The following is a 27,345-nucleotide window of genomic DNA, read 5'->3' as shown; positions in this document are numbered from 1 at the left end:
ACTGAGATTTTTGATTTGCTCTTTTCATCTGATATTTTATAAAGTGTAAAATGTAATTTTATGTCAAATGTGTTTTCTCACAAATGGTATCTGCCTTGTATTATCATTAACAAAAGTGGAAATAAAGTGTGTTTACTTAATTAATTCAGTTATAAACGTGTATTTAAAAATAAGTATTCATACAGTCGATGTTAAATATTCAATTTTGGACATAAAAATAAAAATACACGGTCTTGTCAAATAGCCCCCCCCCCCTATATTTTACACCACCAGCCGCCACTGTTTGATTCTAAACTCAACAGGAGCCAGTGAAGAGAATCAAGCACTGGCGTAATGTGCTCTCTTCTTTTAGTTCCTGTTAGAAATCGTGCTGCTGCATTTTGAACCAGATTAATGTTTTTTATGGAGCTTTTAGGACATGCAGGGAGTTATAGTATTCTAATCTAAATATAACAAATGATAGATACAATTTTCAGCAACACTTTTATGCAAGATTTCTCTGATTTTAGGTATATTATGCAGCAGGAAATAGGCTGTTTTACAAGCTTGCTTTATATGTGCTTTGAACATGTGCTTTATGTGCTTCTTGGTGAATTAAGACCTCAAGGTTTCTTACAGTAGAATTGTCCAGTATGACTATCTGCTCAGATGAAGCATCTGAAAGACGTTTAGGGCCTAGTGCAATGACCTCTGTTTTTCAGGGTTAAGAAGCAGATAATTAAGTGTCATCCAGGTTTTATATCCTTCACATAAGCACTAAGTCTGATTACTTGATCGGTCTGATGGCGTTTCATTGATAAATACAGCTGAGTGTCAAGTTAATGCCATTCTTTCTGATAATGTTACCTCACGGCAGCATATGAAGAGTAAACAGAATTGGACAGTACTGAACAGAGCACACCGTTGGCTACTTTAGAGCCTAAGTTGTGGAGCTCTGGTTTACATAAAAAAAAAAAAAACTGGTACCTATCCGATCAGAATCATAAAAGGTTTATTGCCATTGTGAATGAACAGAAGGCTAAAGGGCTGTCCTCTGACACCTACATCATATTCTAACCTCTGCTGTAGAATGTTGTGGTCGATGGTGTCAAACGCTGCACTGAGGTCCAACAGAACCAGGATTGAGACCAGTCCATTGTCAGCAGCTAATAACAAATCATTTTTGACTTAAACTTGGGCAGTTTCAGTGCTGCGGTGAGCTCTGAACCCTGACTGGAAAACTTCAAATGAATTATTGTCCTGTAAGTGACGACAAAGCTGTTTGACTACAACTCTTTTAAGATTTTTTGGAGACAAAGGGCAGATTTGAAATAGGTCTTTAGTTTACCCGAGTCAGGTCAGGATCAAGATTAGGCTTTATCAATTGTGGTTTAATGACAACAACATTCACGATATTATCTAACATTCGATATATTGCCCACCCTATATGGGGTTTGATTAATGGTGTGTAAAATAACACCAAAACTGCATATGCAAAAATCTTTTGCTTGACCGGAATGTTTCTCTCTTTGATTCGTTGTGTTTAAAAGTCAAAACATGTTGAAGTTTGTACTGGTGTTTGATGTGCTGCCAGTGAAATGCATTGTGAGCTCATTAAACAGGCTGAAGAATAGGAGAGGGATTTCCTGACTCAGTGACTTTAATCTCGACATATATTCTATGCCTTAAAAGTCAAATGGCACAAGATCAATGCAGGGGAGGCATTCCTCTTTCTTTGTAGCTCTGTGTGACTCAGAGACACCTGTTTGCTCACCACAACGGCTTTTCTTCTATATATATTTCTGTGTATGTAGTATGTCTGCAAGATGGACTGTAGTTTAGACAATTTTTATATTATATTATTATTATTATTTTATTATTTTATATTAATGGGCAATTTCTGCAGTGTTCAAAATAGAACACATGATTTAAAAAACTTCCCCTGCAAGTTTTATGTAGAATTTGCTGTGCCTTAAATGTGCTGCTCACTTTCTCCTAAATTACCACATGTGTTACAGTGTTAGAATATCAGAGTTTATTTCAGTCAGTTCTCTCGCCCTCAGGATCAGAATTTAAAAAAATAAACGGAAGTATTTTGGCCATAAGAATAAAACGGATAAAATACAATAGATCTGTTTTAAATCAACAACCCCCTCTGTATGAACAAAAATGAACATTTAGGTACAGTGTCTTTGGTTGGGCACAATCACCTATTTTTATTTTATGTTTTAAATTACAAGATAATGTGGCGAGCATTGTCTATGCCACTGCCTGGTACTTAAAATTAGGCAGTGGTGATTGTTTCTTTCTTTTTTGGTCCAGAAGTATGTACAGCTGGCAATACGTCAAGGCACAACAGTTGATAATCAAGGGTAGAGACTAGAGGAGGGTTCTTCATGACATCTGAACCATGACAGTTAACTCTTTTTTCTGAATTAAATAAACCATTTCATTACTTGATATGTTAATTTAGAAGTATAGATCATGTTATTCTGCTTATCAATATTTTATTTATTTTTATCAACAGCATGTTCATGTGTTGTACATGAATCAATCTATTACTAAATTGCTGCTCTACCAAACAATGGTTGATTTGTGGTGAGAGCAATGACAGTATGTTTGCTGGTAATTCATTTCCCAATGAGTTTGAGCCCCAGGTTACACCTATCCTAATCAGCATACTCATTTCACATACATTTACATAATTTGCATAAATCTGCCAGTGCAAAGTGAAGCAGGACTATGTTCATGGTTTAAATCACATTGACCTGCACTTACACTTTTTAATTCACTATTTGTCCTTGTCCTCATTACCATCATGTCTCAATCAATCACAGATCTACCAGTGTTCAGCACCAACTTCAGGAAATGGATTGAGCAGAAACCCTGAGGCCACAGACTTAATCACAAGATGCCACTGCTTAAAGACTGGATAATCTTGGTTGTATAGAATAAAGCATTTCATACTGAAATTCAAATGTTTCATCATGAAGTTCCATAGTGCTTTTTGTTTCCTTCCACTCTTTTTGCAAGAAAGCAAATTGCATGAGAAAGTTGTTGCTTTGCTCAACGGAATATTTTTCTTTATAGTCGTCACTTGTTCACATCTTTTCATAAAAAGGAAATGTATTTTTATGATGGGCAAAAATAAATTATCTTAACCCAGCTTGTTTTAGACTGAAAGAGCATCATACAAGTGTATTGCAAAGTGAGCCTAGTCTTTGCCTGACAATGAAGCAAAGAAGAGAAATGTACATGGTGACCTTTTAATGGTATTATTCAATACAAACAAAACAATAAAGAATAGTAGGTTAAATGAAGCGGCTGCTCGTGCTATACCTTTGGAGCACACGAGCTGCGCTGGGTAATGAAGTGTGTGCGATGCGGTGAAATAGAACGCTTAGTAAGTAATGTTTATTAATTTTATAGAACATTGGGCACTTGCGGATGAACCGCTAAACCTCCACTTTAGTAGGTCATGTTGTATGTTTCTCTCCAAGTGCAGTGAACTTAATGTGACCTCACCAGTCTTTCAAATCTCTCTGTACTCTGCTGATTCCCTTGACATTTGGCCTCAATTTGTTGGGAACAAATCATTTGCTTTTTATTTAGACAATGCTTATAGCTCAAGACAGCAGCCCATTGCATACATTATTGTTACTACTGTCTAAATAATGAAAATAGATGGCCTTGAAGGGATTTTGACAGTTCCTAGGATGACAAGAATACAAATACAGTCTAAGGCTACATTCACACTACAGGTCAAATCCAATATATTTTTTTGCCCATATGTGACCTTTATTCGATTTTGGTGATGGTGTGAGCAGCACTATTCCGATTTTTTCAAGTCCGACTCAGGCCAATTGTATATGGAAATAAATCTGATATGTTTCCATACTTTTAGAATGCAACTTCAGGCTGAACGCTCAGGTCCCGTTGATCCGATATGCAACATTTACGGGATAAAGGTCACAATGCTGAGTCAAAGTGCCAGAAAACAACAGGGAAAGTGGAGAGACATTTCAGACAAAGGAGCCGAAAAGTGGAAGAAGAAGTTTGTGAACTAGTCAATATACGAGGTGACAAATCAATTCAGGCAAAAATGGGTTCGTACCGTAATCGGGCGGTAATTGAAGAGCGAGGGATTAAGCGCTCCTGGCTGCAATGCCAAAATGTTCTGAAAATAAGGACATCAATAAAAGGAGTGGGCGTGGCATGACACGGTCAGGTAACGTACGTTTTTCACATCCGTAAACACAGTGCGCTACGTGTGACGTTGTGTTCTTTTGTGCGCATGCGGGCCACATCTAGCTGCATTCTCTTCACACCAGACACAAACGGCAATCGCCTGTTTTTTTGTAATGTGAATGACCACATCAAAAAATAAAAATCTGATTTAAACAAAAAAATTGAATTGGGCCTCATACCCCAATGTGTGAACGTAACCAAAGAATACCAACTAAAAACTACACTAAAATGTTGAGGGAGGAAACACGTTGTCATCTCGTATGGAAGTGAAGCGTCAGCGCCTTAAGCAGCTCTTTTCCAGGAACTCCAGCGTAAACGAATTAAGTCAAAGTCTCCCCTAAGCTGTTTATTCTCCCCTATCTGTACCATATATGTGCTTTCTTTTAGGCATGCGTTTACATTTCATGTGTTTTATACCCAGCATGTTCTGGCACCACCTCAGTGCATCTCCGTCGATGTGTTGTTAACCACTATGTTTTCAGCTGATACGCTTGTGACAGAGAAGCAGAGCCTGTTCTGAAGCGCGTGTGGAAGTATTTAGTGCATTTTGACTGCTGCGCTCAGAGCAAATGGCTTTCCAAGTCACTGCGGGGCTACAATGTAATCACACTGCACAGTGTTTGCTCATCAGGACAACGCATGTAGTGACAACAAGTCCTCCAGCTAAATTTACACTTACAAGAAGCTGAAGTAAATCAGTTTAGTCTGCAGCTCTATAGGGTATACCACAAACTCTTTCCTTCACCTAACCTTGTAATCTGCATGTAGATGTTTTATACGTGTAAGAAGACAAGCTAAAGCCCAAAATCAAAAAGTTTGGGACATATAATACGTTTAAAAAATTATTTAAAAAGACATATCAAATCCCATAAGCCCACTATGTGTAAATACTATATATACAAATATATTTATCGGTAATGCTTTATTTTATATTTTTTTCTTAATTTTTTAATTAATGCTGTAATAGAAACATTGTTTTGGTGTTTGTTTTTGATCATTGATTTAATATTTCATCTACATGGAGTTTTTGTAATTGGTTTTGTGTTTTGTATTAATAGCCTCAAATAAATAATCCTCCGAGATTATACATTTGGCAGATTAACTTGTTTATATTGAGTATTGTTTTTTGACTTCGTATTTGGTTTGACCTATAACATGGACCGGCTCCATACACAACTGAGCTCTGGGCTGTTCCAGTGTACCTAATGTTCAGCATGTGTGGAGTTGTTTGTGATTTGTTTGCAGGGCTTGGAAAAGTCAAAAGTCATAGAGTAGCTCAAACTTGTGTGAGAATTATGCTTTATGATAGCTTGTTTCACGTGAAAATAGCACTGTGCAGTGGAGAGCGGTGCATAGACTGCTCCGGGCCTTTATTGTGGCCAACTTGTTTATGTATCTAATGTACCATATATGAATGGATAACCTTTGCTGCCAAGTATGCATTTCATTGACTTGCTTGTGGAAGTATGTTGGAGAGCAACGGTTGAGGGTATTAATGAGGTCCTGTACAAAGTAATTTGAGTATGTTCTGACTTGTTATATGTTGATTGGTATCGACATGAAAAGCTGACAGCAAGTGCCCATTAGCCAGTTAGCATATAGAGCTGACATGTGCCACAGGCTGCCACAGTGTACATGGCTGTTTACATTTCACTTTACCATGGGCCACACTGATACTTGTATACACTTCAACAGATGAGGGCGGCAATAACTGATTTGTTTAGACAAGGTCACGCTGTCAAAAGTTAGGTATAGCAGGCAAGCTTGTTCTGAACCAATTTGATTCAACTTATATTAATGACAACCAATAAGTTTCATGTGAGAACTATTTATTGTTCACACACAGGATGAACCATAGGCCCTTTTCACGATGATGCTCGGTCTGCTCCTGATGCCGTAAAAGTGCAAATCTTTGCATTCGTTCTCTGAGAATTAGCAGAGTATTCTCAAATAAATAGAAAATAACACAGCAAATTTCTTCTCTGTGTCCTCTAGGGCTCCAACTAATAATTATTATAGGAGTCATTTTTTGGATTAGTCAACTTGTCATTTTATTAGCGCTATTATACATTGAGAATTTATCAATGTATCTTAGCCAAATACAAGTTGGAATATGGTGACTGAAGGTTTCAAGATGGAGAATATTTACTTTTAAAGAGTACTAACATTTTGATTTAATAATTCAGCGTTTTTTTGTACTAGTTACAATGATGACTCTTCTAAACCCTAGTGAGTGGCCCCAGAGAAGAGGTAGACATGGTCAATTGAAATATTGCTTTACAGATAACAATGGAATGTATTAAATCTTAATAAAAAAAAATACTGGCCAAAGTGTTTCATTTGATATATTGGTACTCAAGTAGGGATGCATACCTAAACCCACGTTCAGGTTCAAGTCCGGATTCGAATCCAAAGGTTTAGGTTCAGGTCCGGACCTAATGAGTCCGGCTGAACTCATAATGTTATAACAGCATAACACAAGCTACTTGGCTCAATTAAGTTAAAGACGCATGAACAAAGACGACTATCAAACACAAGGCTTAACTGCAGACTGAAATAAACTCAATTTATCTGGTTTATTCACTGTTTTTTAACAGAAGTTACAACTTACAAATCACAAGCTGCTAGCTAACACACATTCATGTGTTTTACTCTTTTACTAGAGGAACAACTCCCGAACAAGAGCAAGTTGAATATTGGTATTGGGGCAGCTGTTTCTGCTGATACTATTTTTGTAAGTATGTTACTGGTTTGACTGGGCTGTTCCCCACACTTGAAGTTTAATGCCTTTAGATACATTTCCACTCTTTAATTTTGCAGATCCATTGGCATCAAAGTCAGGCAAAAACCTTCAAAAACTAGCATCAAAGTCAACTAGAACCACTATAAATCAATCAATCAGCAGTATCAAAAATAGAATATGAAAATATTTTACACTACACACAATACATCATATTAACAGCATTAAACACAAGACCATATTTAACAACTGTAGAATACAGATACTATTACAAAATATAAGCTCCAATTAATGAATCCAGCAATTAAACAATATTACTTTGACTTAGTATTTACTTAGATGTATAAATATGTATATTGCACATTAACCCACTGAAATAAATGCTACATCACAACATAACACAGTTATTTTATTCATATTGTAGCGACCCTAGTCTCTAGTGCGCGTGCGTGTGGTCTCTGGGGCGGAGCTAAGAGCGGGCTCAGGAGACGAGGTAGTTTTTTTATATTCCTGTTCCATCACCATGGTTACGGCCAACAGTAACCAACTCTGTTCAAGAAATAAAGTGACATCTTGTGAGCACTAAAACAGCATTACTGACCTGAGCGAGAAGTTACAATATTTACACCCAAACCAAAGTACAACCCGCTCCTTTAACAAGCGTCTTAAACTAACTCACGGAGCGGCACAAGCGGCGACGCACGCGGCGGCTTGAAACGATTCAATTAAGCCAGCGATCTTCCCGAAGGTTCGGTCTCTCGCGTCTTTAAACTCATTGCGCCGGCTTCAACTTCTGCCGCGGGGAAGACGCGTGCGTCGCTGATGGCTCCGGGCCATTGACAGCGATGTCAGTGTTTATGTCTTTTCTAGCGCGAATTTCGCGATCTATGGAAGGTTTAGGATGGTTTAGATTCTAGAACGTAAAGGATATAGAATGTGAGTGGTAGATTTTTACTGAGTCCAGAACTGAATCACCAGGGTTTCGGTTTTTTTGGACCTGAACCGAAACATTTTTACAAGTCCGGATCCGGTCCGTCGTAGCGGTACACATCCCTATACTCAAGCATATTCAGTAAGAAGTCAGTATGAAGCGTAGATGAGCCTCACATTGGGGTGGCCAATTCTAGCTAAAAGGCTTGAGACGTAGCTGACTGATGCATTGATAGCAGTTTTTAAACCAGTAAGTGCGCAGGCTTTATACTCTCCTCATTGGACGTTTACCAAATGCTCTGGCAGTATTCAGTCAGTGTTATGAATGTGCAAATGCTTGTGTAAATACTTAAGACATGCCATTGTGTGACTGTTGCTTTTCTCTCTCAAATATATCTGAATTGAGCACCCTTTGAAGTACACCCCTATCACTACCTGCCCCTTTGAGTTAGTGTGCTATAATTGTCTGTATGTACTTTCAAAGTCACTTCAATCAACACCATTCAAGTGCTGAGTTTGGCTCCTTTGAGAGTAATTTGCTCATTCATGTTTCATCTTGCCAGAGACAAGCAGACTTTTTTAAAGACTGTTTTAACTTGCTGGTTTGTTTAAAAAATATGTTCTATTTGAAACTATCAGATGTGTTTGATTAGCTGTAATTTACACAATAAATGTGTATGTATAAAAAAATATACAATTTAGTTAGAGTTAATTTAGTTGGTGGAGTTCGGGAAGGCCATGGAGGAGGACTATCGGTCAGCCTCAAAGAAATTCTGGCAAACCGTCCGAAGCCTCAGGTGGAAGCAGTGCTTCACCAACACCGTTGATGGTGTGTTTTTACATGCACAAAACAACTTGATCAAAAACACATTGACATGTGCCATTTAATTTGTGGATGTTTAGAGTGGCTGTAACTTTTAAATAATCCGGTCACTCCAGAAATCAGATTTTTTTGTCTGCATGTACTGTACACAAAGCTACTCTGTGGCCACAGCAGTTTCTCTTGGATGTTACAGTATATTGTCTTTTGAGTTTCACATTTTGTGGTGAAGTGCTGAGCACATACATGTTGCTTTTGTCACCACAAGGCAGATTTTGCTTGTAGGGAGTGTGCTATGTATGTGTTTTATGCGTCCCTTGCTGCATGACCTTTATGCATTCATATGATGTGAAGTGTCAGCGCTTTCCAACTCTCACTGCGCCAGTAATAGCCTAAGGCTTTAAAAAGTTATAGCTGCTTCACGCTACACTCTTATATAAAAACTTACTACATATTCAGCATAATTTATCTGATTTTTATATAGTTGAAATAGAAGTAATATTTCTTAAAAGGGACACAAATATCCCTCTCCTTGAACCGACACCTTAACGTGGTGGAGGGGTTTGAGTGCCCGAATGATCCCGGGAGCTATGTTATCGGGGGCTTCATGCCCCTGGTAGGGTCTCCCAAGGCAAACAGGTCCTAGGTGACGGGTCAGACAAAGAACGGTTCAGAAGCCTCTTATGACGACTACAAGAACAAGGCAGTTTACGTCGCCCGGATCGGCGTCACCGGGGCTCCATCCTGGAGCCAGGCCTGGGATGGGTGCTCCATGGCGAGCGCCTGGTGGCCGGGTCTTACCCCACGGGGCCCGGCCGGGCACAGCCCGAAAGAGCGACGTGGGGCCGCCCTCCCTTGGGCCCACCACCCGCAGGAGGATCCATAAGGGGCCGGTGCAGAGAGATCTGGGCGGCAGTCGACGGCAGGGGCCTCGGCGACCAGATCTCCAGACACAGAGACTAACTCTGGGGACATGGAATGTCACCTCGCTGGGGGGGAAAGAGCCTGAGCTTGTGCGGGAGGTTGAGCGATACGACTAGATATAGTCGGCTTCACCTCCACGCACAGTTTGGGCTCTGGAACCCATCTCCTCGAGAGGGGCTGGACGCTCCACTTCTCTGGTGTTGCCCGCGGGGAGAGGCGGCGGGCTGGTGTGGGCTTGCTTATAGCCCCTCAGCTCAGCCGCCACGTGTTGGAGTTTACCCCAGTGAACGAGAGGGTCGCGTCCCTCCGCCTTCGGGTGGGGGACAGGTCTCTCACTGTTGTGGCGGCCTACGGGCCGAACAGCAGTGCAGAGTACCCGGCCTTCTTGGAGTCCTTGGGAGGGGTACTGGACAGTGCACCGACCGGGGACTCCGTTGTTCTACTGGGGGACTTCAACGCCCACGTGGGCAATGACAGTGACACCTGGAGAGGGGTGATCGGGAAGAACGGCTTCCCCGATCTGAACCCGAGCGGTGTTCAGTTATTGGACTTCTGTGCTAGCCACGGATTGTCCATAACGAACACCATGTTCAAGCACAAGGGTGTCCATCAGTGCACATGGCACTAGGACACCCTAGGCCGGAGGTCAATGATCGACTTTGTTGTCGTGTCATCTGACCTCCGGTCGCGTGTCTTGGACACTCGGGTGAAGAGAGGGGCAGAGTTGTCAACCGATCACCACCTGGTGGTGAGTTGGATCCGCTGGCGGAGGAGGAAGCCGGACAGACTTGGCAGACCCAAGCGCACTGTGAGGGTCTGTTGGGAACGTCTTGTGGAGCCCTCTGTCAGTAGGGTATTCAACTCGCACCTCCGGGAGAGCTTCTCCCATGTCCCGGGGGAGGTTGGGGACATTGAGTCCGAGTGGACCATGTTCTCCTCCTCCATTGTTGATGCGGCTGCTCGGAGCTGTGGTCGCAAGGTCTCCGGTGCCTGTCGTGGCGGCAACTCCCGAACACTGTGGTGGACACCGGAAGTAAGGGATGCCGTCAGACTGAAGAAGGAGGCCTATCAGGCCACTCTGGCTTGTAGGTCTCCGGAGGCCAAGCGAGCCGCGGCCCGTGCTGTCGCAGAGGCAAAAACCCGGGCCTGGGAGGAGTTTGGGGAGGCCATGGAGGAGGACTATCGGTCGGCACCAAAGAAATTCTGGCAAACCGTCCGACGCCTCAGGAGGGGGAAGCAGTGTCTCACCAACACCGTTTACGGTGCGGGTGGAGGCCTGCTGACCTCGACTGGGGATGTCGTCTGACGGTGGAAGGAATACTTTGAGGATCTCCTTAATCCCTCAGTCACGTCTTCCGAAGAGGAAGTAGAGACCGGGGACTCGGAGGCTGGCTCATCCATCACCCAAGCTGAAGTCACTGAGGTTGTTCGCAAACTCCTCGGTGGCAGGGCTCCGGGGGTGGATGAGAGTACCTAAAGTATCTGGATGTTGTAGGACTGTCTTGGTTGACACGTCTCTGCAACATCGCGTGGCGTTCGGGGGGCGTGCCTCTGGACTGGCAGACCGGGGTGGTGGTCCCTCTGTTCAAGAAGGGGGACCTGAGGGTGTGTTCCAACTACAGAGGGATCACACTTCTCAGCCTCCCGGGTAAGGTCTATTCCAAGGTACTGGAGAGGAGAATCCGACCGATAGTCGAACCTCGCATTCAGGAGGAGCAGAGTGGTTTTCGTCCCGGTTGTGGAACACTGGACCAGCTCTATACCCTCCATCGGGTGCTCGAGGGCTCATGGGAGTTTGCCCAACCAGTCCACATGTGCTTTGTGGATCGAGAGGAGCCAGCTGAGGTGGCTCGGGCATCTGTTCCGGATGCCTCCTGGGCGCCTCCCTCGGGAGGTGTTTCAGGCATGTCCCACCGGGAAGAGGCCCCGGGGAAGACCCAGGACACGCTGGAGAGACTATGTCTCTCGGCTGGCCTGGGAACGCCTCGGGATCCCCCCGGAGGAGTTAGAGGAAGTGTCTGGGGAGAAGGAAGTCTGGGAGTCCCTGCTCAGACTGCTGCCCCCGCGACCCGGCCCCGGATAAGCGGCAGAAAATGGATGGATGGATGGACACAAATAGTGCTATCATGCCTCATGAATATGTTTTATTACTTAGTTACCTTCACCTTCTGTATTTATTCAATGTATCGATATTCTTTTCTTAAAATTAAATTGCATTGCTTTCCGTAAATTCATTTGCTAAAGTTTTTTTTAGTCACTGTATCAACCGTTTTTATTCACAGCCACTCACTGGGGAGTTACACCAGAGCCTGAGTTTGCAGCAGTGCGTTGAGCACACAGGAAAAGAGGAGACTGTGCTTTGGAATTCACACAAATGTAGCTCGCATGGACAAGACTGCTGCTGATTGTAGTTTAAATATTGAGTGAAATACAACCCAGAGTTTCAGCAGTGACTGCACCGGTGCAAACCATGAGTGAGACGTTGCTTGCATTGTGTATTGTAAAATGTAATCTAAAATCACCAAACATTAGACCTACAGTTAAAATCTCAAGGTATATCTGCCACAGCAGAGGAACGCAACATGGACGAAAAAAGGAGCGAATTTTAAGCCCAAGCTTGGCTATAAGCTCTCACCTCGAGTAAACTGGATATTTATTCATTACAGATTTGCAGCTTCTGTTAAAACCACCTCACAGCAAAAAGCCATGAATAGTATGTAGTACTCACACCAAAACAAGTGATGCATTTAAATAAAAGTCAAAGCAAAAGCATCTGCTGTGTTTATTTAATTATTTTTAATTAGTATCATCCAGGGTCTCCATGTTGGTTTTATTCATACACAAAGGAAATCACTGCACTGAAGGAAAATATGGTTTCAAGTAAATGATCAATTCGTAATTGAATCATTTGCTCGTATATCGTTCTTAAAATGTACCGTTACACCCCTAATAGATACAGTAGATGAGTTGATACGTAGATAGATTGATAGATATGAGGCATATTACTTTATATTGAAAATACATTTGAAGCAATTTCTATCTTAGACATTTATTTTTATGCCTTCAAATAAATATTTCAAAGTCAATATATTACATGTGACACTTGTGTGCTTTTCAGATAATTATTTTACACTGCATTTAGGCTTTTAAACCTTTAGAAACAGATGTATTCAAGTTGGACTCATTCTAACTTAAGCATATTCACCAGGGCCCTTTTTGATATATATATATATTTTTTAATCTATTTCTCCAGGGGAAACCCAATAATCAATAAAACTAACAAATACATAAAACACACTGTGGGTAATCCTTACCAGTGCTTTGAATTCATTAAAAGACATAAAACATTTTAATTTAAATAGTTTGCGTTTGTTCCACTGACGAGGAGCAAAGTTGCTTACTGCCTTTTTTCCTGACTTCGTATTGACTCTAAAATAAAAACGTCGGTGAATAACTGATCTGATGTTCAGCAAACGCTCCTTCACTGTGGAACTCCTCAAGGTTTCTTCTTTTTCCCTAAGTGGTTTTGTAGTTTTTCTTGCCCGAGTAGGAGGGTCTAAGGACAGGGGACCTTGGGTCATTTGTCTAAGTACACGGGATGCAATTCCAACATTTTTAAATATTTTTTTCACTGTCACCCCTCGAGGCAACTGCTGTTGTGATTTTGGGCGTTACAAAAATAAATTGAATTGAAACTTGTTAAATAATCAGGCAAAATACCAATGAGAGCTTTGTAAACAAACAACTGGCAGTGCTGTTCTCTTCTTGCATCCAATGATTGCCATCCTACTTTAGAGTGTAATTCACAGTGGTTAATAAATGGACAGCAGTATAATATAGTGTCAGAGCAACCTTTGCTATGGATTACATGATTTTCTTCTGGATGCTACAAAGCCCTAGGATGGAGTAGCTAATCAAGCAATGGTAAAATGCTATTTCCTACAGCTGAAAACATGAGCTGAACATGAGTCCAAGTGCGCTTACATTCACCAGTTGTACACTACTGGGTTGACTGCGAAGGGTTTTAAAATTAACTAATTCCTATGTTCCTATGTTACTATTATACATTTTCACTGTAGATGTAAACCTTCCCTTTAGTCTTGTGTTTTTCTCTTTTGCAGTTGCCTGTGGTTACTGTCTATTAAAGCCAAAGTGGAAAGGAAGCATTCTAATGCACCTTTGAAGGAAATCTAATTCATAAAGGAAATCAAGCTTTCCCAGTGCTTTGTTTGCTCTCCTCTCTGTCCTCCTTGGCTCGCTCATTGTTGTCTGTCCTTGGGTACCGTAGTGAGGCTGAGAGGGAAAAACAGCACGGTACTTGACAGTCCATCATTGCACCACTACAGAATGTACCGTCATTGGGACAGATGAAGAGGACACGCGCATACAAATAGGTGAAATGGTTAGCTTGTGAAAGGAATGGCGATGTTGATTGGCTAAGAGTGAATACAGCACAAGGCACTTCAGAGCAGGGCCAGTGTTTTGCAGGAACAAGAGAGGGAAAAACAGGAGGAGTGGGTCATAATTGGACGCACAACCTCGGACAGTGAATATAATGACCGTTATTAAGGCCTTCCTTGACATTGCTTGACATACAGCAGACTTTATGGGCTCACAAATACAAAAGGACTGGGCTTTTAAAGACATCTGGAATAGTATCTTACCCAAGCTTGTATAGGATAATAATTGTATGCTTCTGATTACGCATTGTGAGGCTTTTCGTGAGATTTTTTCAAGATTTAATATGTTTTTGTAATCTTAAGACCATAATAATAGAGAAATTGCTGCACGCTTACAGTATACTTTTGCCAATATACTTTTTTTTACATTCAAGTTGTATGTCATATGCTTATCAAGTATCAGTGCATTCCTTTTCCCATGTAAGTTTGTCTTTTGGCAGTATCTCGTGAGCTTGTATTGTTTGGTTTTATCTTCATATTTATTTTTACATAGACCTTTTTGTGTGCAGTTCAATTTTGATGTTGCATTTGCTTGTTTTCAGTATTTATTGTCAATCCCATTCCATTTAACAAGTCCTTTTAATCATTTTTACCCTTGTCTATTTGTCTGTGTTGGTAGGACACAGTTGGGACATGCACCATAGGTCACTCAGCAGCTTTGCCTTTTCCTTATCCTGTAGAACCACCAGGATGACCTCTGCGCTCCTCTGCGTATTTTTTTTTCCTGCCCCTTTATCAAAACACATCCATACATTTCAGTGCCACTAATAGGACAACTGGAGGGCTAGCCTGGAACAGCAATCAAACGTGCACACTGATAGTGCTTCTTATGCATGTATGATTTGTTGTGTCTTCAGGTGTGGCTGCCAGTGATAATCATAATCATGCGCCAATTTTGCTTAGGCATTAGCTGTGGCTGCAATCACAGATTAATGTTGGATGCATAGAACAGCATTTCCTTCCTGCCTTGGCCCCTTTTGTTACACAAAAAGACTCCCACACTGCCACATTACACACACCAAGGCCTCAGGCTCCGCAGGGACATAACGGACAATCAGGCTGACAATCACAGCTGAGGCCAAGATGGATGCGGCTGTTGCATATCGCAGACACATAGTCAGTGCAACGCCAAAGGGGCTTGGTCTTCCACCCTCCCCAAAATCCCCCCCATGCACCCACATGCTCATTCTTACACACACACTCACTGGCCCTCACAAATGAGCACTTTTTAAAACAGGCCCCGAAGCCTCAATGCAAACACGTGCAGAATATTTGCAATTTGTAGCATGTGAGATATGATATCATTTGAAACCATTCCAGCTTAAGGTAAAATAATCAGTCAAAACTACTGTATATAGGACATTGCTCTACAAGATCTACTATACTGGCCAGTGGCTGTTTTATTTGAGGTTTATGTGTTTTAACGGCAGATGACACGGTGAATGTTGATTTGATTGAACTAGATGTGTCTATTTTGGATGAGATATAGTTTAGTTTGATGCGAAATCTCAGAGAAAAGACTTGAAATGTCTAGATTTCTGACAAATCTCTGGAGCATTTTAAAGCTCATTATAAAGAACTCCCAAATGATCGGGTTTTCAAACACATCCCTTGTAGGGCCTAGTTATTCCAAGCCTTAATGTTTTGTGTATATTTTATAGTGTATATTATGTTAGTCTTTATGGTGTGTTCTCTGCCATGTCTCAATTTTGATGCGATTCATTCAAGCATCTGAGGCGGAGCACAGCCGTGGGGCACTTTAGACAGGCCGTATGTGTGTGCATGTGTAAGAGAGACATCTATCGGTCTGCTCTGACAAACTAGCTCTGTCACTGTGGTGGGGCCGGGCCCGGGTTTGTGCTGCTCGGATCAAATTGATGAGGCAATCACATGTAGGGCTGTGTGGTCATGTGTGTGTTTTTGTGACAACAGTTTTAGCCTTGTGATTGGGCTTGGAAAACGAGGCTCTTTGTAGTTGTTTTGAGCACTGAAAAAGTAGAGTTTGATTCTCATCTTTGACCGAATTTGAACTTACCTACAGCTTTGACTGCAGTTACATCCGGACAATAGTGGGGCAATGCACATGTTGAATGTTGGTCTCTAAATTGTTATCAATCATTGTGTCATGCAGTGGCTTGAAATTAAGATATGGGTTGATTTTGAGGTTAATGTCAAGAGCCATCTCTAGCCATTAAGTCATCATTGTCCAGGGTAGGGATGTCACTGTGTGAAACTGTGTGTCTATTGTGTGCAAACCATTATTTACGATCACTGACACCGTGCAAAAAAGTACAATTCTTGATTTTCAATCACGCTGTTTAATAGGTTACCATTCCCACTGTGACCAGCTTTACAAAATAGTTTTTTTACTGAAAAAGTAACATAATTGTGACTTAAGGCTGAATAAAAAGTACTTTAATTTTAGGTCTACTTTTTTGGACAATACATTCAATTATAATATGTAATTATCAAAGTTCTGTTGTGGCATTTAACGTGCATTGATCCATCTCATTGACCTCCACATTGAAATGCACGTGCAGAAAGTTGGCAGGATATGGGTACTGTATTGGGTAATGAGTGGTTAAAGTCTGAGTGGTTTCACAGAGCAGCAGGAGGTGGCCAGAGCGAGGCACAGCGCTTAATTAGCCTCGCTGTTCTCTACATGATTTGAGCCCATGAATATATTCTTAATGCATATATCAAAAATAAGGCTCTTTGATTGGAACATGTTATATAATTTGATATTCACTAAAATGCTGCGATTGCTCTCTAAAAGTGAATTTAAAAACAGAAGGAAAATATAAAAGTCACTTTGTACTGCCCTGTATGTCCCTCATGAGTCAATGTAATTTGAACAGATTGAAAGGTTGATTACCAGTTTAACAGTGAGTGTTGAGTTTTAGTACATTATTCTTATAACATTAGCCATATTCAAATACACTATAAATGCATTTAAACATGATGAAAAGTTTGCTCTTCTAATTCTAAAACTCTGCTATGTAGATATCCACCACAAACCTCTTCCTTCTTTTTCTTAAGTAGTTGAGTCTGTTTGTAATTTGTGTATGCGCTTGAGTTTTTTTCCTTCAATAATTAAACTCAGCCTTCCATAATCCCAGATGACGACATCCATTAAACGTCTTTACACTGCACTGCCTTTAACCACAACCCCAGCCTGAACTCGAGACGTAAAATTGCACTGGTTTGACACATTTCCTCCCAGTTTTGTTCCAGTGTAATTAGATTGTGGCTTTGTTTACCCTTGCTGCTTCTCCTCTTGGTTCTTCTTGTTAAACTTTTAGCTCTCTTGGAAGAACAGCAGCGTGAACTTTGAGGGTGTTTTGCTGAGCCCCCGGGGGTGTTGTAGATTTAACGCAGGTGCACAGTGCTCAGTTCTGGCAGACTCGTTCAGAGCTGGAGCGGGCGAGGGAGAAAGGGAAGGGGGAGAGAGAGAGAAAGGGAAAGCTGCAGTTGCCAAGAAAGCATTAGTGCGGTGTGTAGCCTGCAGCCACACACATACAGATGCAGCGGCCCTGTGTGTATTCAGGAAGGTATATCAGCGTAATTGCTATTAAAGTAGCCTAAAGAGACGCCTGTTGTCCTCGTGTGTCTCTGAGTGTTTGTTAGTGTGTACACATGTTCGCCATGTCCGGACTTAATTATGCTGATGGATGCAGAGCTGTCACTGTTAGACTGGCATAATGGCAGTTGTTCAATTCTACCTAAATCAAAATTAAATTAGGCTTCATTTATTATGCCATATGTTGTTGAATTATTGTACCTGCTACAGTTGTGCATTGGCGTACGAAATGTAAAAAAGTACAGCTGTGGTACAGTGAAGGCCACACTATTCGAGGCAAAATGCTGCAAAATGTGGCATAGAATATGACAAAATGAGGCATTTATACCAGAAAGAATCCATACTGCAATGAAAATGTCATAGCGATGAATATGTCCTAATTACCGGTACTGATATCTTAAGATTCACTTGTGAATAAACCAGGACAAGTAGTATTTACACTCGCTGCCAGAGTTTTGACTCACGGTTCATTTTTACGCCAAACAATCTATTTTGTTTGTATTAAATGAGTTGTTCTGTGAGTCAGTCAAACGCAACACCGAGCAGACTCTGAAGGCTTCACTGTGAGTGATCTGCTATGACTTTATAACTTATGTTATTTCAAAGTCATTTGGGTAAGCCTAATTAAAACATAATACAAAAAACCACAAACTTTTAAACAATGACAACAACAACAATGCTATGGTAGAGCTGGGCGAGTTTGCCTGAAAAGTTTATATTTCCTTCCAAAAAAGGTTGTTGGGTTAGGGTTGTTTTTTCCCCACTCCTCTTCTAAAATGTTTCAAACTACAGAAAAATGTGACAACCATTTAGAATTATTTTTTTCTATTCAAGTTCAGTCCCTTTTGGATACAATGTTATTTTTGTTGTAGACCAAGGGTCTCCAAAACATTGACTGTCTCAGCCCAGTTTTGTAATGGTGCCGTGACCTGCAGCCATCCATGTGCACAGCAGCATGAGCGCCGCAAAGAACATTCACCAAGTGCGTGTGTCTGATCTGTGGGTAAGCCACGCACAGTAGGTGGAGTCTGATTTTTGTATTGATCACTGATGCTCAACTGTAATTACTGTCGGGGCACCTAAGTGCTTTCCCTCCGAGTTGACCAGCTCAAACTTTACTCTCCTCTTTCCACAGTCACTACTCAAAGCGCTTCTTTGAAATGTCCAAATGTTTGTGTTTTCTCTCTACTCTGGGGTGCAGGCAGCGAGCAGTGGGCTTGGTTAGGTTCAGAATCAGACAAAAAAAAAAAAACGTGTGCGGGTGGATCGGGGCCACTGGGGGAAATGACAGCCACATAGCCTTGTTCTGCTTGTGTCAAGCTACAAAATGTCTTTTATTCACAGAGGAAGATACAAAAGAGTGAATGAAAGGAAGTGCAAATTGATGCCAGTGCAGTGACACATGGAAGCGCGCTCCACAAAGTCAAACTCTTTCTTGCAAAAGAGAAATATTATAAATTGACTCTACAGCATAAAACATAAGTTAATCAGTCCTGAGTGTTACCTGGAGGTAAAAGAGGTGAAGATGTGAAGGGCCAGGGGGTGTGCAGCAAAACTCAGTGATTTTATGTGACTCAAAATTAAATAAAATCACATAATAAAATAAAATCTTCAAGTGAATGGGCAGTGACCTGCCACACCAGTATATCTAAAATTCACCAAAATACAGGAAATGCCTGTATTTCTTTCAAGGTTTTCTGGGGGATCTTCTGGACAGGTTTTCCCGATTGAAGACATGTTTAAGTGTTAACCTCTCAGTCAATGATATGTGCAAGTCTAAATTTACAGTTTAGTACATTATTGGGCTGTTTATTAAAAAAAAAAAATGTTTTACTTGTCCCTTTATAAACACAAGTATTCACCTGTTTTGTAAAGTCAGAGACCTCCACCACAGCTCTCTGTCTTGGAGCATTTATTCATCCTTAGAAATTAAGTCAGGAAGTACTGAACCTTACCTTGAGCTAGAAAATGTACTAAATTTACTAATTTCACTTCAAGAAGACATTGGACTTAATGCCAGTTTTTGTTTCATGTTGATCGGTCTAGGGAATAGAGAATGGAACCATAAACCAGCTCAACAAATCTGTAATTATCTTGTCCGTTTTAATGGCAATCTAATTTTGTCCGATTTACAATTTATTTATTTTAGTGGCAAGACATTTCATATACTAAGACAAAGACTAGGACTTGCAGCCACCTTTTGACAGGGAAAAGGGGTAATCATACAGTACATTATTAGAACCACCAGCAGCTGCATTACAACAGTTTTGATCCCTTGTATATACTTTTATTGAGCAAACTAAATACTTGTTATTATTTCTTTACTTTTCTGACCCTTGATACTCTGTTGGTAGCTATAGTTTAAATGCCAACACACACAACCCAATGCTGCGTGGGTCGTCTTTGAGCACGTCTTAACTGATGGCTGATTAGTAATTGTCCCAGTGTCCCGTCATTATCTTCTTCTCTCTATAGAAGCCTTTCAGACCTGGCTGGCCCTCTTGTCTCTGCTAAGTGTTTACGTCTGGTCTGAACAACTCTGAAGGACTTCTCACAGTTATCATTTTTATATTCTATCACATAGAACTCTTAAGTTCTGACTTTGTAGTATATCATCACTTAAATCAACATATAAATTCCTAACTATTGCATTCACCGCATTTTAAACACAATCACTCGTCTATTATTGTATTTATCATGGGCTCATCATAACTATTAATCTGTGCTATATTGTTCAGCTTTGTCGTTTATGGTTTATGTCACACATTGCTAATTGCAGTTAGACAAATATCCTAATAAATCCTTGTTAACATTAAAGCTAGGAAGGGGGGGGCCTCTCCATAGATTTGACCTGTAATTTGTCCTAGTGGCGTCACCTACATTCTAGTTCTAGTTGCACACTTCACTTCTAGTGCACCTTAAAATTACCATTATACACTATATTTTTTGTAGTGCACTGCGTAAATGAACTGCCAGATAGATATATTTTTTTATACCCACAAAGATCTAAGTTTTTGATTGGTTGAAAAGGTTGGTCTTGCTTCTTTGCATGCATAGGCAGCAGTCATTAGCCATTATTGATTTTGTTTGTAAAGCTTTTATAGACTTTAATTATTCGTTAAGTAGAAGTGCCAAATAAGTTAAATTCAGGTTTGATGCTCCAAGTAAAAGGTTTGGTCATTTGTGGATAGATCAATGGAAGCTCATATACTACATTAGAATATTGAGCCTGGTGGGAAAACCCCTTCGATATTTGGACTGCAAAGATTTTAGCATTATGTTCTCTGAAATTATAACATTTAGATGTTTTTTTCCCCTCCTATAGCCAAATGTAAGACAGTATGAGACGATAAGTATTTGTTCCGGACAAGAGGATGCATCTGAAAGGTTTCATTCTCCATAATGCCATTGGTCGTGTCTGTAATTTCCATAATGTGAGGCAATAGTAGTCTCATCATGTTGTTGTGTGGATTAAGTACCAATTAAACTCATGATGCGACAAATCTTTAGTGGAGTGCGGAGCATCATGGGTGGGCATCCTCTTGGGTGGAAAGTAAATATGCAACTCTTTGTATACAAACGGTCTGTTTAGAGTGCTGCCCGGTGGTGGAGTGGTTGAGGCACAGCACATATGCCAGGCTCCAAGTGCAGCCGACCGCAGTGTCGTGAGTTCGAATTCCGACTCCGACAATTGCATGTCCTCCCTTCTCTCTCACCCCCTATTTCACTCTGTCTTTACTGTCTAATAAAGCCTACGGGCCAAAAATCTATATTTTTCAAACAAACAAACAAACAAACAAACAGGCTGTTAAGTATTCTCTATGAGCCATGTTCCCCTTCCACATATTCAGTTGAATTGAAAGAGTGGTCAAAACCATTGCACCTTTGCACAATTTTTGGCCATATATTAGGCCTGTCACGATCATTACTATATCGATCTTTTGTAAAGAAATTAAAAAGAAAAAAATAATCCACAATGACATTTTTCGATAAATGTGTTGATCCGTGTTTGTTGAGGGCTTTAACGTCAGTCAGATCACAACGCAGGAGGTCAGTCGTGGTGTCTGTTTTCTGACTCGATAAGAAAGAAGACTTGTATAACACTTTGCAACATATATGCTTTCCGCTCAGAGCAGCGAGAGGAGCGTGCGCTGCTGTGCCTCGCCACTCTTACTTTTGCCCCGCTCACAGAGAGACAGGAAGGCCTCGTATTTAGATCACACATGTGACTGTTTGTTTTGAGCGTGGTACGTGCCGCTGTTGGTGTGTAGCAGCTCCTCTGTGTAATGGTAGAACGGGTGTCTGCATGTAAAGGCAATCAGCCAATCACATCACTGCATTCAGTGACACGTTTTGGCCAGAGTTAATCAGTGAATTCTAAACCAGAATTCTCCCATGCACATGACTGCTTCATATTCTACCTCAAATCAACTTAAAAAAGCAATATAATATTTCAATTCATTTTAAAACCATCATTTTTTGTCAGATATACAATTAATTGGTCGACTACATAGTGAAAAATAACTCTTATAACACCTTTTTTTTTTTTACCGCAAATATAAAAGAGACCCTGTGACTTTCTAGAAATTAACTTTAAGTTAAGTTTTCTCCTCATTGAAAGATTATTGTGTACAGTTTATCAAAGTTCTTTAATTGTTGCACTTATACAAATCGAGAACTTTGTCCGGAATGGTTGCATTAGCAGTATAAAACTCCATGCTCAATAATATTGTTTTCAATATCAGACAATATCTCGTCTGTCACAAATTATTATTATTCTGACGGACCTACCAACTATAACAACCTTCAATCCTAAATGAGAACTATTTTATTGATTTCCATTGTTTCAGACTTTCTTTTTTATTCAAAAGTCATATAATACATTTTTTCCCCACACTTCATTCAGTTTGCCGTCGTCAAAAGTAAAAGCAGGTGGTGATTGTGAGGGTGAGTCAGGCGGACAGCATGCCTCTGCAGGAGCCTCTCTCTTCACTCAGGCACTTAGTCAGTCTGCAAAAAGCGACAGAAGCAGCAGAGGTGTGAACAACAAAGAGAATACCCCGAGATATACAGGACGCAGGTCGGCTAAGAAATATGGAGAGAAGAAAGAGTTTGCAAAAATGGACACACTTTCAGCTACGCATTGCAGCTGTTACTCCTGAAGCGATGGCTTATTGCTTAAGATTGGTCAGTCAGCATGTACAGAATAGATGTAGTATAAAAATGTAAATGGTGGTGCCTGTAGGACCGAGTCAAACCTCTAACAGTAACACACATTTTTATTATTCTCCTGCAGCACTATTTTCCCCTCTGCTGGTTCAGATTCAAACTTTGTTTAGCGATTCATTATACAACTAGTCCTCTAACATTATTCAATGTGGAGCTTTAGGCCAAACTAAGAACATTATATTGACTTCCTTCATCCAGAGCAGTGGGAAATGAAATGAGCCCTGATCCAGCCATGTAAATAGTCAAGATAGTGTTTTGTTTTTTTACAGAGAACAAAGGCGAGAATAAGCTTCTCAAACACTGTCCTTAACAACACATTTCATTCAAAGCACAAACTTTCCTTTTAAGCCCTGTAACCAATTTAATATGGGAGCCTTGTTTTGTAGCATTTGATTTTCTGATGTCCTGAATAGACTGTTTTCCGCAGGCATTTGAATTGCACCCTGTATAGCCTTGTCATTTTTCCCTTTATTCCACCGCTGAATAGTGCTCACTATCTTCACTGCAAAGCACAACACTCCAGTGGCACAAAACCTTGAAATTCTAATGAAATGGTGAGCTGCACTAACGGAAAACAAGAGGAAGAAAAGGCAAACATTTTGATTGAATTCGAGTCATGTTGCATTGAAATGTAATGTATGGCCAAGACTCCTTGTTTTGAATGGAAACTTTTCAAGGATTTTGATGCCTAATTATTATTATACTTTTTTGTGCGTGTGGGTATTTTTTGGCAGGCTTTATTAGACAGGACAGATCGGCGTGAAATGGGGTTGAGAGAGAAGGAGGACATGCAGTAAATTGTCAGAGCTCGCGACACTGGAGCGGCACACCGATGCCTAATTTGTGCACGTAGTAATAGTAATGGCAATAATAAACTTGAACATTAATGTACTGCTCATATTGACAACAGATGGGGCTAGTCCTCTTTCTTAATATGCATGGTTTATGTAGCATATGGATAAGTACATTCTCTGACAGATGGCCATATATATGAGCACATGTAGCCTTTTTGATTTGTCCTTTGATAATGTTGATGGTCTTGATTTTTCTTCATTGAGTCATAAAGGTTTATCTGTGCTCTTTTTACAGGTTGGCGAGAGGCAACACGCGCTGGTGACTGAGGAGTCATTCGATGCCCAGTTCTATGTGGCGCACAACAAATACTACGAGCAGGTAGGATTCAAAATACACTCTCGGATCTGACCGAATCACCTCAGCGAAATTCCTCCGTATTGAACACTTGGCAGCAGACGTCGCGACTTAAATGTTTGCTGTTCTGGGTATGCTTTCCTGATGGATGTTTTTTGACACGAGCGCGTGAATGGAATACCAAAATAGTTGTCTCGGAAGGCGCTCCACAGATAACATACAATGAAGGAGCTGTAAATTAATCTGCATGTGATAAATATTTTGAAGCCCATCCAAGTCGTTCCTCATTTTCACACTTAGTGAATCAGATCAGACGCTTTGCTCTGCATGTCACGGGTGCACACTCACAGCAGGTGTCAGGGCTTAAGCTTGTATTGAATAAAGTAGGTTATCACACAAACCCCTATATATACGCGCGCACACACACACACACACACACACACACACACACAGCCCCCGGTGGTCATGAGAGCATTTTGGCGGCTGATAGCAGAAGTACTTTTTTTGCGTTTTTTCCCCGCACTGTAGTAACATTAAGGTCGGCCCTAAAGACATGAACATTCCATCCCACACATGCGGCTCGCACACAGCTGTTCACCTACACACCACGATAGCTTCAAAGACCTGCTCTCAACCTGTGAAAATTCACTTTAAAACATCTTCAAATAAATCAATTTCCTCCTGCTTTAACCATCATCAGAAACATGTTTGAAGTTATGCTTTTTATTAGCGGGCAGGGCAGGGGATGGTAATATTTTTTACTCCCTTCCAGTTTCCTCTCCTCCTCCGCTCTCCTCCTCTCAGGACCTCCTTCTGAAGGCTATAAACTTCAGTGTCACCCGGTGCATGCGTCTGTGCTGAGTGCATGCTGCTGCTTGTACGTGAGCCGAGGGGCTGGACTCAAGAGGAGGGTTTAGTGCCGTGTTTTATGTTGTCTTTTTGGACACGCTTTTGGCATGTTCCCTTAAATCAGAACTTGACAACACGTGAGGGAAAACATGAAGAAAGTAATACAGAATGATCATATGAACTGTAGTCGTATATTCTTCCGTCATTGTGTCAAGTACTGTACAGAAGCAGCCACGTATCTCTGCTGTAAAGTTTCCTTTGAGTCAAAAGCATGAACTATAGGGGCACATCATGATTTACAATTATGTAAATATTTAATAGTTAAAGGTGCACCATGTAACTTTTCTAATGGGAGGATACCTGCTTTCCCCTTGGAGATTGCTTTCCCTGGAATGTCCCACCTTTTGGCATTAAACATATGCATCTTGCGTTTATCATTGTTGTAATAACACACCGTGGAAAGCATGCATTCTTAAGGTGAGCAGCGTTCCCTCTCCACAGATCATGTAACATGTAACTTAGCCTGGTGATGTCTCCATGGAGATAAGTTTTTGATTGCCTGATCAGCCAGCCCCTCAGTCCTAGTTACATTCTCCTTACTTGGGCCGGTTCAATCACAGCCGCTAATTTGGAGCGATAACCACTCTGCCACTTCACGGTTACTTATGTTTACTTTTTTCCTTGTAAGTCGCCATGATTTTTTAGAAACAAATCATGTTTTTCTCTGATTGGTTAATCGTCCTATCAATCACGCTCATTCGATGTTGTGGCGACAGAATATTATTTCAGACCAAAACGTCCTTGTAAAGTATTGTCATAGTGCGCGGTCTCGGCTGGTCATGCAACACGTTATAATGCTTTACTGTGGAATATTCCTGGCAAAGCAATCACTTCTCTCCATGGAGAAAAGTTGCATAGTGCACCTTTAATTTAATACAGCACAACTTTAAGTTTTTTTTTTTTTTTATTATTATAAAAAGACACCTACCTTTCACAATATGACAAATCCCTTACAAAGCTGTTCAGACAATTACGATAATGACTTGGTACGAGACTTTATGAGTAGACAACGTCTTAGCTAGAGCAGGTTGACCTTTACTAGAAGGTTACGGGTTTCATCTTGTCTTCATCTAATCACATAAATAGTCAAAGTGTCCTTGGGCAAGACACAGGTTTATGTGCTGTAAGAGCAGAGGTGAATGGACTAATGTAATGTACAGAGTGCCTGTATCCGTAAGCCGTGTTCATTCTGCTCTTTTTTTCCTTTTGTCCAGCAAAAAAAAACGACTTTGTTACCAAACTCAAGGCTGCATTTTGAATCACAAGACATGTTGATAGTTTTACTGACTGACAGGAGAAGAAATCTGGCAAGACAAAGGGCGAGTAAAAGTAAAAAAAAAAAAAAAAAAGGAACAAATTGTTTCGGCGCAGAGGAGTGGGTGGTTTGTGAAATTAAGTAGAGTCGAGGAAAAAAAAAAGAGAGAGAGAAAGTCAAAGGTCAGGAGAGAAGTGAAAGAGTAGCAGGATGGAACTGCTGGAGGAGGAGCAGCGGGGGGAAGGGGAGGGAAGGGAGGGCGGCAATACAAAAGTGCTGAAAAGGGCAGAGAGGTGAGCGCGAACAAATGGCCTAGTTTCACTTTTTACACCATCACATAATATCTATCCTGACGGCAGTAATCGGCGGCCGTCCCACTTGTGAGCGGGCGCGAGAGGGGCGTGCGAGGCAGGAAGGAGGGGTTTCCAATGAATTCCGACAAGCTCTTTTATCATTTAATCAGCCTGTAATGGGCGCTGAACAGCCCTCCGCTCCGCATCCCAAAGCCTCGCCGCTCGCACCAGGAGCGTTTGAGCGCTCTCGTCCAGTGGTCAGCAGGTGTGTTGATTAGGCAGGTGCGCAGCGTTGGCCGCGTTTTGTCCATCTCTTCTCATATTCTGGCCGCTCCAGACCCAGACTGACAGATTAGCACTGATCCAGGCTTATTTGCACCAGCACAGCGGTAACACCAGCACACCGGGTCACTGGCCAGCCCCCTGCCCAGTCAGTAGCTTAGCCCTGCCGAGTTGTGTAATGGTTAGCCAGACCACCGCAGGATCTGAGTCAGTGTGCGGCCGCCACACTTAAGCGCGCTTGGTTGAGACTTAAAATCCCCCAGCATGGTCAGGGGTTACTGCTCTACTGCCAATCCTCCTCTCGGCGCAGCGCTGCTTGTCCGAGGGGCCGGCAACAAGAAGACCCTTTCAGGAGATTCATTTGCAGTCATTACTCCCTCTACTCTGTCTGTCCAGAGGCAAAACTCAAAAAGGAAAGAGTTAATTTGCTTTTGTCCATAATCATTTTTTAATGTTTGAATGCAAGTATATTTATTTTACAGTAGTCTCCACGTTGCATCATTGTATAACATGGATGGATGTTTGATGCTGCATCTATACCTTTTAC

The 27,345-nt window shown here is 41.2% G+C and overlaps 1 protein-coding gene across 1 annotated transcript in view; it reads left to right on the top strand.

Annotated features, from left to right (window-relative positions):
* cdkal1 (CDK5 regulatory subunit associated protein 1-like 1) overlaps positions 1-27,345 on the top strand; it is a 195,190-nt gene that overhangs the window by 137,824 nt on the left and 30,021 nt on the right. The window contains exon 13 of the mRNA XM_072460498.1: positions 24,000-24,083. Coding sequence (XP_072316599.1) covers positions 24,000-24,083 — 84 coding nt within the window. The remainder of the gene's footprint in view (positions 1-23,999; positions 24,084-27,345) is intronic.

This window comes from Eucyclogobius newberryi, unplaced genomic scaffold (genome assembly GCF_026437365.1).
Source record: "Eucyclogobius newberryi isolate DKJ021-1_F unplaced genomic scaffold, fEucNew1.0.hap1 SCAF_3, whole genome shotgun sequence".
Taxonomy (NCBI): Eukaryota; Metazoa; Chordata; class Actinopteri; order Gobiiformes; family Gobiidae; genus Eucyclogobius; species Eucyclogobius newberryi.
The sequence above is the reverse complement of the archived record's forward strand: the minus strand, read 5'-3'. Positions and strand labels throughout refer to the sequence as shown.